This window comes from Chrysochloris asiatica, unplaced genomic scaffold, assembly GCF_000296735.1.
Source record: "Chrysochloris asiatica unplaced genomic scaffold, ChrAsi1.0 scaffold00088, whole genome shotgun sequence".
Taxonomy (NCBI): Eukaryota; Metazoa; Chordata; class Mammalia; order Afrosoricida; family Chrysochloridae; genus Chrysochloris; species Chrysochloris asiatica.
In genome coordinates this window covers 11302605-11315407 of record NW_006408606.1, presented here as the reverse complement: position 1 = coordinate 11315407, position 12803 = coordinate 11302605, and the positions used below count along the sequence as shown (strand labels likewise).

General features: G+C 37.1%; 1 protein-coding gene across 1 annotated transcript in view; it reads right to left on the bottom strand.

Moving 5' to 3' along the window:
* The window catches only part of TNIP3 (TNFAIP3 interacting protein 3), a 228725-nt gene that overhangs the window by 8881 nt on the left and 207041 nt on the right, over positions 1 to 12803 (bottom strand). The window contains exons 10-11 of the mRNA XM_006866289.1: positions 8883 to 9002; positions 1787 to 1912 (exon numbers count right to left, since the gene is read on the bottom strand). Of these exons, the coding sequence (XP_006866351.1) occupies positions 1787 to 1912; positions 8883 to 9002 (246 nt within the window). The remainder of the gene's footprint in view (positions 1 to 1786; positions 1913 to 8882; positions 9003 to 12803) is intronic.

Here is a 12803-nt window from a genome sequence, read left to right as displayed (position 1 = left end):
CCAGCAAGCTTACATGCCTGCTCATGTGTTCCCTTTGAGTTTCAGTCTTGGAGGGGGAGTTTGTCTTGAAGGGACTTGATTGTTTGCCTTTATCTGTTAGCAGCTCAATGCTTAACTCACAGTACCACCAGGGTTCAAGGTATGGTCAAAGGTCCCTTGCTATATAATGCTATTCCAGGTTCTATCCCTCAGAATCTTTGTCTCCTTCCTCATACTTCGCTTTTGTCTGATAAAATGAATAATCTCTGGCATGTAACCAACTATTGTCAGAATAATTTGATCTAAAAATTCCCTTTGAAGACTGTTTGGACAAGAGATAATATGATTTTCAAACAATACAATTATTTTAGACATAAAATAAATATTTTAGTTCTACTTTATCCAAAAGGGTTGCTACAAGTTGACATCAACTTGATTGTAATGGGTTTGGATATTTGTTGTTGTTGTTGTGGGGCACTTGGTACTTATGCAATATGTTTCTTTTGTTGACATCAGTCAAAACTTAAAGAGGACACAAGAGTAAAAATTATACATGGGTTACAGCTTTATAACTTAAATAGATGAATATGTGTTCTTGGTTGAGCTAAACCTTCTATAATGGCAAGGGTATTGCTAATCTTGGACACCAATTTATTTCCAATATGGACTTAATATACTAGAACACATAAAATTCGGCAAGAAATAAAGTCATTTGTACAGTGACAATTTTTTTTTTTTTAAGAAATAAGGTGGCTTTGCATGTAAGAAATGAAAGTTGAGAGAGTCATTCTCTCACCAAAGATACAATCAGAACATTTCCTTATTCACTGTTATAAAGAATAGTTTACATGAATCATTTTCAGAAAGTGATCTTATTATATTTTACCACTGCTAAGGAGTTTCTCCATGTTAAATTAGGAATTTCAAATTGATCTTTGAAAAAATGTCAGAGAAGAAGTTAAATTTGATTTGCAGTCTACTTTCTAATAGGAATAATAGGATGACTAGTAGTTTACATTTTCTTCTAAGACTAAGAATCTTGAAGCTACAGATCAGTCAAAGCATGTCCCACAAACATATCCTATTTACTGAAAAGCATTGCATCATATTTCAAACCCAAAACTTTGTGGTTCATTTTATTTTCTTAACCCAAAATTGCGTTAGCTTCATTTTCCTGCACTGTATATTTATTTATTTTGGCAACCTCCCAAGTCTACTTTTTATATATACTCTATTTTACTTAATTTGGGTGAGTTTGCATTAATATCTTCTATTCCAATAAACTGGTTAGCATCATCTAGTTTCTTTCAGTATACTCCAGTTATAGTGATCTCACTGAATGAAATTTTTGATTTCAGTAGACATATGCATAGCATTTAGAAATGTATGTTTTTTGGAAGACAGGAACATTCCAATATAGCCCTTCAAATAAAATGACAAGAATTTAGAAACCACTTCATTGTACTGGAGTGTTTAGAGGTTGAATTTGAGTACTATGTAGTTTAAATTCCATTCTGCCAAGATAAATATTATGAGGGGGAAAAAAAAATCAAAAGAACTAGAGTTTGTAAAAGGCCTTGGAGTCTAATTTCTTGGGTAACTCCTTACCATACTTAAGTTAAAAGAAACCTCCAGTCATTTTCATCTTCTTACAACATTGTTTGAGAATGATTTCATCCCAGGTGCTGATTTCTCAGAAAATACAGTATCAATTAAAGGAAGCCCAAAAAGTCTTGGATTTTTTAAATGATAAAATAAAAATAAAAGACACATGGGTTGGCAAAGATTATTTGGTTTTGATTTGTACCTGAGAATTCAGCCTGTTCAACTGGGATTGAGATGTTTGATTAATTTGCTGTAGTTCCTCTTTCTCTTGGTTGAGTCTTTCTCGATCCGATCGCTCCTTTTTGAAGTCTTCCTCATATATTTGTACCTAGGAAATACCAACTTGTGGTTACTGTTACTTTCTTTTTCTCTTTGGCCATTGTAAATGATTTAAGAAGAGATGGGATCTAGGTCCAATCTGAAGCATTTTACCCTCTTTTCATAAATATTGATTTAAATTGGGATTCCATCCTGATACATATAACTTTGATTTTTATCATTCACTTTGTTTAGAGTGCTAATTCTCAACCTTTTCCTCTTTGAGCCTCTGTCAGAAACTCACAAGTAATAAAGTTCATGTTTTGAAAAAACAATTCTTCCTACCCATTATTCTGCTGCACAGCTCATTATTGTGATGAACCCCCTGCCTAGTGTTCAGTGTCACTGTTTTGGAGTAAGTCATCCATCCACAACACAAGGCTTTGATGTATGAATACTGCTTGAAGTTCTAAAACACAGTTTACTGACAATAGCACTTAAATGAAACCATTGAATATTGACATGCTAGAGTTTCCAAATATGAATTATGAGTTGAGCACAAAATAGAAATGAAAGGCTGATGTATGTGGGAAAAAATAACAAAGCATGGTTAACAGGTATACACCAGGGTTGTCCTTTATAAGAAATTGTGGGAGTTTATTATATATATATATATATTTTTTTTTTTTTTTGAAAGAAGGAAACAACTATATTTTAGAGTAATGCTTCATTAGAGATACTTTAAATATTCCTGAAAAGAGACCAAACTAAAATGAAAACCAAATTTAATTGTGTTTTTAATTGGCATAATGGCAACTGATGGTTAGAGGAATAACATGTGAAAAAAAAGCTATGAAAACAAATTAAATTTCAAGAAGAAGTTTGCTATTAAACAAGTGAACTCCTCTAAGACCCTGATTTTAAAAACTACTTATATTGAAACCCAGAAATAGATTTTTGCTTATTAACAATAAAGCATACTTCACTTTCATGTTATGGATTGAATTGTATCCACCTAAAATATATACTGGAATACTAACCTCTATACCTGTGGATAGAATCCCATTTGGGAGCAGAGTTTTCTTTATTATGTTAATGAGGCCATATCACTACACCGTGTCTTAAGCCTATCATTTCCGAGACAAAAGCGTAGAGTAGACACAGAAGCAAGAAATCATAGATGTAGGGAGATAGATAGTAGGACTGCTGAAGACCACCAAGGAACTGAGGACAAGGAGCTGAAAAGAGAAAAGGACTTCCTCCCAAGGAAAATAGAGAATGCTTCTCTTAGAGAAGCATCTTAACCTGGATTTGGATGTCTAGCCTCCTAAACTGTAAAAACAATAATTTCCGCTCATTAATGCCACCCACATGAAGCATTTCTGTCATAGCAACACTAAGAAACAAAGATAACCCTTAATCTTGTAACAAAACTTAACATTTATCAACTTTAAATAATTGCTAACAAAACTGGAAATCAATTTGCAAAAGAATGAAACAAGATCATATCTCACACCATATGTAAAACTAATTTAACACGGATTAGCGACCTAAATGTATATCCCAGAACTATAAAGATAATTAATAAAAAAATATGGACAAACATAGGCATGCTCTAATACATGGCACATATAGACTATCAAGCATTACAAAAGACACAAATAATAGAAAACAAAATAGATGACTGGGACATACTAAAAATTAGAGACATATGTGCATCAAAAGATTTTACCAAAAGAGTAAAACGGGAGCCCACGGACTGGGAAATTTTTTATGCAATGACATATCAGGAAATGGATTAATTGTAGTGGTAACGAATTGGGCTGCGAACCTTAAGGTCAGTGGTTCGAAACTACCAGCTGCTCCGCTGGAAAAAGATGAGGCTTTCTACTCCCGTAAAGATTTACACCCTCGGAAACCTTGTACAGGGTCGCTATGGGTCGGAACCAACTCAACATCACTTAACAACAACAACAACAAGAAAAAAGGCAAATAACCCAATTAAAAAATGGGCATAGGACATGAACGGATACTATACTAAGGACGACATCCAGGCAGCCAACACACATGAAGAAATGTTCATGATCATTAGCCATATTTGTTGTTGTTGTTAAGTGCCATCGAGTCGGTTTCGACTCATAGTATAGGGTTTCCGAGGAGCAGCTGTTGAGCTTGCACAGCGGACCTTGTGGTTCAAACCAACTTTGAAGTCCAGGGTATTAAACCACAATGCCACAACAGAACTCCAGGACTCCATTAAAGAGATGCTAGTCAAAACAACAATGGGATATCATCTCATACCAGCATTAACAGTGAAGTTCATAAAACAGAAAATAGCAAATGCTGGTAAGGGTATGGCAAGACTGGGAACCTCTTACATTGCTAGTGGGACTGTAAAATGGTTTAACCACTCTAGAAAACAGTATGACACTTCCTCAGAAAGTTGTAAATAAAATACCTTATGATCCAGCAATTCTTCTACTTGGTATATAACCAAAAGAAATACAAGTCTGAACACGAATAGACATATGCAAACCAATGTTCACCGCAGCACTATTCACAATAGCAAAAACATGGAGACAGCCTAAGGTGCCATCAGCGGAAGAATATGTAAACAAACTTTGGTACATATACACAATGGAATACTATGTAACCTTGAAGAATATCAATAAAAACTGCAAAACATCTCATAACATGGATGAACTTGAAGACATTATGCTGAGGGAAATCAGTCAATCAAAAAATGACAAATATTACATGAGACCACTATTGTAAAAGCTTAAGGAAAGACTTGCATACTAAAAGAAAAATTCTTTTGATGGTTACCAGGGTAAGAGGGTAGTGGTGGTGGTTATGTACTGTGGAGTTGGTTCTGACTCATAGACACCCTGTATAGATTTCCGAGGTTGTAAATCGTTATGGGAGCAGAAACCCTCATCTTTCTCCCACAGAACAGCTGGTAGTTTCAAACTGCTGACTGTGAGATTAGCAGCCTGATTCATAACCACTACACTACCAGAGCTCTTTGGTGTAAGAGGGAGGGGAGAATAATTCACAGATAGGGAGTAGATATATAATAGCTTGAGTGACAGGGAGGGGATTATACAAAAGGGAGGGTGGCTGATCAACAATGAAGATGGGAAGACTTAGAAAGTTATACATGGGCTAAATGGGACAGAAGTAAAGAGTTATTTATATACAACCTTAGAATAACAGTGCTTTGTGATATAGAGATAAAGCCATAGTCTGAATAGTAAAGGAGGAGAAAATGTTTCGGGGCCAGGTGACTGTTTTGTGGATATTGGTTTCCCCTGCCTATTATTATAAAATAGACATTTAAGTGTGATAGAAATTATTTATGATTACAGAAAGCTTGTAATCCCATCTTCAGTCCATAGCTGATGGGATTAGCTAAAAAAGGAAATAGAATTTGCCCAGGGAAATAGGCTTCTTGTTAAGCCTTTATAGAGTAGGGGGCCTTAGGTGGAATCCTGAGCACCACCTAGAACCTTCTGAGGTGAAATGGAAAATTCCCACTTGAAAAGACATCCAGACCAACCCAGAATGGCTAGAAGATGAGAAGATACTTTTTGAAAGAAAGACCAGCAGAAAAGAAGCAGACTGATTGTTAGAATATCAAGCAAGCTATTTGCCTTGCAGCCATCAAGGCAATAAAAGTCAGCCCATCAGGGAAAAGCTCATTCTAACACTGAAACTCAAAAGGAATCCACAAGCAGTCTAGTATGCTTGCTGGTGACCACCCTGGTCTACTTGTGAGTTGAAGTGGGGGAAATACAGCAATGAAGACATGGGCTGAAGTTGGCCATATTCCATTGACGCTCATTGACCTTGAGATGAGAGAGAAGAGTAAAGACTGGCTGTTCTGAAGTTCAGGGAGTCGTGTGAATTCCCAAGACCATGGACACTGACCTATTCGAGAGTGAAGCAACCAGCTGGTATGAAGTGTGGGGAGATGTGCATGAACTCCCAAACTTGCAGACAGTACCCATATGACCTAGCTTAGATTGCTATCTGCCCAGAACTTGACCAGAAGAAGATAAAGATTTTTAATGCTATTAGCAAGTGTAAATTGCTACAATTTTATGAAATGGACCTTTGCTTAGGGATACAGTTGCTCAAAATTCCAACTGAAATGGAAGTATTATTCATATCAAGGCTCAAGCTTGTTTCCTCAGTGCCCTGGACTGATAGGGATGGACAATTTAGACATTGTTGTTGTTGTTGTTAAGTGCCATCGAGTCGGTTCCGACCCATAGCGACCCTGTACAGGGTTTCCGAGGCTGTAAATCTTTACAGGAGCAGAACGCCTCATCTTTCTCCCGCGGAGCAGCTGGTAGTTTCGAACTGCCGGCCTTAAGGTTCACAGCCCGATTCGTAACCACTACGCTACCAGAGCTCATTAGCTGTCAAAAATGGGGGGTTATAAGGTAACGAAGTGACTGACATACAAGTTATCATGAGTCTACTTAGTTTTAGAATCAGGGGGGTAAGGCAGACTCCCCATTGAATAGTTTTCCTCTTTTCCAAATGGATCTGGTGAAAGGAGCTGGGGGTGATCATGATAAGATTTTATGATTCAGTTGTGAGTAATTTTTGGCAGGATTAATTGCAATTATCACAACTATAATTGTACAAGATGGGGAGTAGTTAATCTTTCATTTCAGGAGCAGAGGACCCCAGGAAGGAAATGTGAGGTCCTACCCAGAAAAGTGGCAACAGTAAAGACGGTGGCAGGGATGATGGCACAGAGAGAGAGTAAAGCTGAGGACTCTAGGCCCACTGGCTGAGGAAGACTGTGTGCCTGCAGGCAGGGAGGCTGGCTTGCAAAATATGCCCTTCGGACATTCAAATGAATATATACTTTTTGTTTTGTGTGCGTGCATCAAATAATTTTACTTTGCTCATATGTGAAAAATAAGTTGTAAATAAGAAGCCAAGGGGTAGAAGTAGGAAACTGTTGTTTCAGGGAGAGGAGTATAATCACTGAGATGAAACAAAATGTATAATTGGTTGAAAGTAAAGCTTATGATCTTGTCTATTTACCTTCACTCAATTCACAATAAAAACATTTTAAAAATCAATAATAGGACAAATTGCAAAAGTAATTAAACATTTTTATTTAGATTTAAATGCAAATATCCATGTTTTGGTGTGGTGCTATAGGATAAGTGTTGAACCACAGGTAGGTTTGGACTGCAAGGGTGACAGTTCAAATTCACCCATTGCTCCTCAGAAACCCTATACAAGGTTGCTATGAGTAGGTACCAACTCAATGGCACTTAACAACAGCAGCAGCAACAACATCCATATTTTATTTTTAAAACTTTATTTACAAGAAACATCACAAGGAAAGTTGTTGTTGTTGTTGTTGTCAGGTGCCATCGAGTTGGAACTGACTCATAGCGACCCCATGCACAGCAGAACGAAAGAATGTACACCTAGTCAACCTGACATTTTGATGAACATCTGAGGTTTATCTCCAAACACATTTTAACTAATGCTCTGTAAACAATTTCCTGAGACTTTTTAAATGGGAGAAATCCTTTCCACCAGAACTGAACACTCTTTATCACACACAATACTGATGACTGTGTCACTACTTTAGGAAGGTGGAGGCCAAGATTCTAGGCTTAGTTTCTTTGTGAATTTAAATCCATTATTGTTTCTCTTGATGTGTGTGTGGTTACTTGTGGGAGTGTATGTAGAAATGTGACAGTTAAAATGTGTAATTAGAAAATTAACAATAGAGGCAGGTAAAATTAAGGTGTTAGATGCTGGTATGTCCTCATAGCATTATTAAAAAGAAAAAAGGCTGCCTGTCACTGTCTGTATCAAATATGAGCTCAACCATTACTGTAGCTTCCACATGTAGAGTGGCTCTCTCGCATGTGGGGTACAGTATGTGAGAGCACCAAAGAAGTGGTGTTTTTTAACCCAGAAATCCTGGCTAGCACCAACATTGCTTCAGGGTTGAGAATTTGGCCAAGCTTGAAAATTCTAAATATTGCTGATTTTCCTCATAAGTTTATTTTTAAGCTATATAATTAATGTGAATGTAATGACAAGATTATTCAGCTTTGTTTTTTTGTTTTTGTTTTTTGTTTTTACCCATCACCATTGAGTTGATTTTGTCTCACAGTAACCCTATGTATTAGGGTAGAACAACCTGAGATGGTTTCCAATGAAGTAAATCGTTACAGAAGTAGACTTTCTCCTGAAGTCTGGCTGATGGATTTCAACTGCTGACCTTTTAGTTAGCAGCTGAGTACTTAACCACTGTGATACCAGGACTCCTTGCATTATTCAGATAGGGTTAACAGAATAAAAAAAACAACAACTTTGCCATCACAGGCTCTCAATTATTTATCCTATTTATAAATAGGAGTACAGCTGGGCACTGTAGGATAAGCACTCCACCTCAAGGTCAGTTTGAACCACAAGATCGGTGAATCAGATCACCAGTCACTCCTCAGAAACCCTATACAGGGTCACTAAGAGTTGGAACCAACTTGAAGGCACTTAACAATAACAACAATTTATAAAAAGGCTGGATTCCTGATGTGGTACTGTAGGATAAGCACTGGACTGTGAATCATAAGGGCAGGAGTTCAACTCCAACAAGTGCTCCTTGGAAACATTATAGAGGGCTGCTATGTGTCAGAACTGATTCCATGGTACTAAACAACAAGAGTTTGAGTTAATAGTATTTTCAAAATAAATTTCATCTATATAAAAATTTCTAGACCTAATGCTGATAAAATCTCAACAAAATGTTAATAGCCTTTTAAGTATGTGATATTGGGCAGGTTGTGAGTCTCAGTTGTCTCTTTTGTATAATGTGGGAATTGGACTTGCTAATCTCTATTTTTTATTAACCTTTAAAATGAGGTAATTCAACTGAAATAAATGTAGTAACCTTTGACACATATTGAACAACAGGACACTAAAAAAAAATCCAAAGACGCATAAACAATGGGTGCTATCTTTTCCATTTAATCATACCACTTCCAATTTCTCACCTGATGCTTGAGAACTTCCATGTGTGTCCTCATCTCCTCATGGCTGCATTTCATTTCCAACTTCCCCAAATAGTCTCCAGAAAATGAAGAACACTCAATCTTCAAGGCATCCTGTAAAGCCTATGGTGTAAGATAAATGCACTGTTTTTCTAAGATTTACCACATCACATGCATTCTTCTGTAATTGTTACAATCACTGACTCAAATGCATCAGCAAGGTAGAATGACTTCATTTTCAGACTGATTCAAAGGACTGAATAGCATTCATCTTTCCGATTTTCTAGCATATATACTCTTTTATCAAGGAGCTCTGGTAGCGTAGGGGTTAGGAGTCGGGCTTCTAACCTCAAGGTCAGCAATATGAAACTTGCAGCTCATCAATGAGAGAAAGATTAAGCTTTCTGCTCCCATAAAGATTTGCAACCTTGGAAACTCTATGCAGGGTCGCTATGAGTCGGAACTGACTCCATGGCACATAACCACCATCACGACCACCATATTCTTTTGTCAGAATTTCTGCCTTTTCTCCATATGAATGCTTAAGTTACTCAAACCCCATTGTTATATAGGAAGGCTTTGATGTTGGTCCATCATCACTCATCAAATAATCATTAAAAGGAAACACATCTACAGCCTTTCTCCAGATTCTCTGCTTTAAACACATGTATGCTTTATCAGTGATCCTCAAACTGTAGTGAGTACAAAAATCACCTGGGAAGTTAGTAAGCATGCCTAGTCTGGATCCCTATCCCTAGAGGTTCGGAATCAGTAGGTTTGGGATGTTGCTGGTCTCAGGAAACATTTTGTATCATCCTCTGCCATTTAATCATTCCATTCAACCATTAGAAGACAGGGAAGTTAACAGAAAGGTAAAAATATGCAAAGTCACTGTTTGATTCGCTCTGCCCTGTCCTCTATCATTATCCCATTCTTTCATACAACCACAATCATATGTATTCTCCATTACAACATCCATTAAAGTTGCTGGTGGCACAACACTCAACTGTAAACTGAAAAGTCAGTGATTTGGACCCACCCAGCAACTCTGAGGGCAAAAGATCTATCTGTTAAGCTGCTCCCATAAAGATTACAGTCTAGAAAATTCTAAGGGGCAGTTCTACTCTGTCACATGGACAATGGCACCTGACAACAACAAGACAACATCCATTAACTCAGCTCAGGGCACAGAGAGTTCCCTGCATTTTGACAACTTGGTGATTTCACCATAGGCTGAGAAGGTGAAGGAAATAAGAGACACTTAGATTCACCAAGAAGACTGTCATCCTAACACCTTAGCTCATAATGCTCCCACATATGCTATTCCTTATCAGATAATGCAAAATACATTGCCAGTATTCTAAAGGCCCTCATTCATACATAATGAATTCAATAAAATGGTTTCCAGAAATTGTGACAGAAAATACTACATCACTGTATGACCTTAAAAACCATTATTAAATGACTTTTCTGTACAAATAGAAAAGTTACATGTTCAAAGGTCTAATAAGAATTATTTTCTTTAGCAAGTATTTCTTTAGTAGCCTTGATGTAGTCCACTGGGTGAACTACTAGTAACATAATCTTTTACATTTTGCAGTAACACAATATGGCCATAAAGGTAGGAAAAGAAAAGCAAATTTATGATATTGGTTTTCTATGAGCAGAATTACAATTTCCTAATAGACTGTGTTAAATTCTATGGTGCTGTCTAGCCTGACATTAACAATAGTTTTGAGGAAATTGTAAGGGAAACAAGATCATTTCCCCCCTTTTCCATGAAGAATTTAGAGGACCAACAAAGGGTGTTTAAAAGTTTATGTTTTATTAGAATGTATTGTTAACCTACATAGGTCTTTTTATTGTTGTTAAGTGCCATTTAGTCAGTTTCCAGGAGTGGCTGGTGGGTTTGAACTGCCACCATGTGGTTCAAAAGTGTTTATCCTATAGCACCATTCATAGGTCTTTTTGTTGCTAAATGCTGTTGAGTCAGTTCCAACCCAAAGTGACCCTGTATGGGGTTTCTGAGGAGCAACTGGTGAGCTTGAACCACCGAACTTGAGGTTCAAACAATTTTGCAGTCCAGCGCATTAACCCACAGTGCCACACCACTAACAGGTCTAGGAACTGTCATAATACTCACAGTTGTAGGGTTTTTTATTTTTGTTTTTTAAAAAAATATTTTAGGTGTGTTAATTATAGTAGGAGTCCTGGTGTGGGGCTGTAGGATAAGCACTGGACGACTAACCACAAATCCACTAGCTGTTCCTGGGAAATTCTATTCAGGGTTGCTATGAGTCAGAACTGACTCCATGGCATAACAACAATTGCGTCACTCTTAAGTAGAGTGAAACAAAGGAATAAAGACAATTAAATATGCTGGTTCCTGTACTTATGAATAGACTTTCTTGTGAGTCTTGCTATATTTGAATTTGCTGGTGTACCTTTCATGTTATTCAGGATTCTAGAGAATTTGTAAATGAGTCATAAAAGGAAGGTGAGTCTAATAGATATTCATTCCACTTTGGGGTTTTCCAGCTTCCTTGAATAAACACCGGCAACATATTCTACAGTAGCTATTTGCTATCAATACACATATACTAAATAGATCTACCTGTCTCACAATGAATGATAAGACATCAGACAAATCAATTTTGCGCTGGGTTGCACTAGCTGACTAGCTTCAGGTAATTTTTCTCGCTTTAGTTAAACATCTGGCTCTTCTTCAAGAATTGATGAAAACAATGCCCTTGGGTACTTTCTTTAAAGCAAATAAGAAGTTAACTTGAGTACACCTAGAGAGACACAGCTGTGTTAACTTCTGAAAACCATGTGTTAATTACTAAGCTGACATTACAAATTTCCAGACTTAAATGGTCTGCAGACAGTGTGCCTGGGCAAGATTGTGGGGAAGGGGTGTCTACAAATTACATACTCTGAGAGAAAGTGGTACACAATCAGCCACTCAAATGAACATTGTGGGTCCCTTCTATTTGTTATAGTCACACAAAAAGAAAAAAAAAGAAAAAGAAAAATACAGTGTAAAATAGAAGAATTTCTAACATTCCACTAAGCATTAACACATGCGCTAGATAAGAAAAATTATTTTCATAAGTCATCATCTTACATCTCTTTTAAAAATGAGTTTAAGGTATGTTGTTTGTGTTCTTAAGTGCTGTCGAGACGGATCCAACTCACGACTCTATATAGGGTTTCTGAGGAGCGGCTGGTGAGTTTGAACTGTCATCCTTGCAGTTCAAATCAACTCTTTTGTCTAGTGCTTATCCTATAGCACCACACCAGGATTCCAGTTTAAGGAATAGATATGAGGAATGAATTCTTTCTGGCCTTAAATACTCTTTATTTTTTCCTTACCACTCATTAACAATGTACTCTTCTAGTTAAATGAAGTGCAAGCCCGGAATTGACTATTAAACATATTTTGTACTAGTTAAATATATTAATTGATTCTGTCACTTTTTCATTTATTAATTCATTCAAATTATATTTAAGTTATGACTACACATAAGGTCTTGTTCTAGGCACCTGAGTTATGTTGTTGTTAGGTGCCATTCAGTCGGTACTGACCCATAGCAACCTTATGCACAGCAGAACAAAACATTGCATGATCCTGGGCCAACCTCACTACTGTTCCATGCTTGAGTCCATCGATGCTGCCACTTGGCCAATCCATCTCATTGGGGGTCTTCCTCTTTTTCTCTAACCCTCTACCTTACCAAACATGATATCCTTTTCCAGTGACTGATCCCTCCTGACAATATGTCCGAAGTATGGCCATGTTGGCCTCCAAAGAGCACTCTGGCTGCACTTCTTCCATAACGGATCTATTGGTTCTTTTGGTAGCCCATGGCAGTTTCAATATTCACCTCCAACACCATAACTCAAAAGCATCGATTCTTCTAC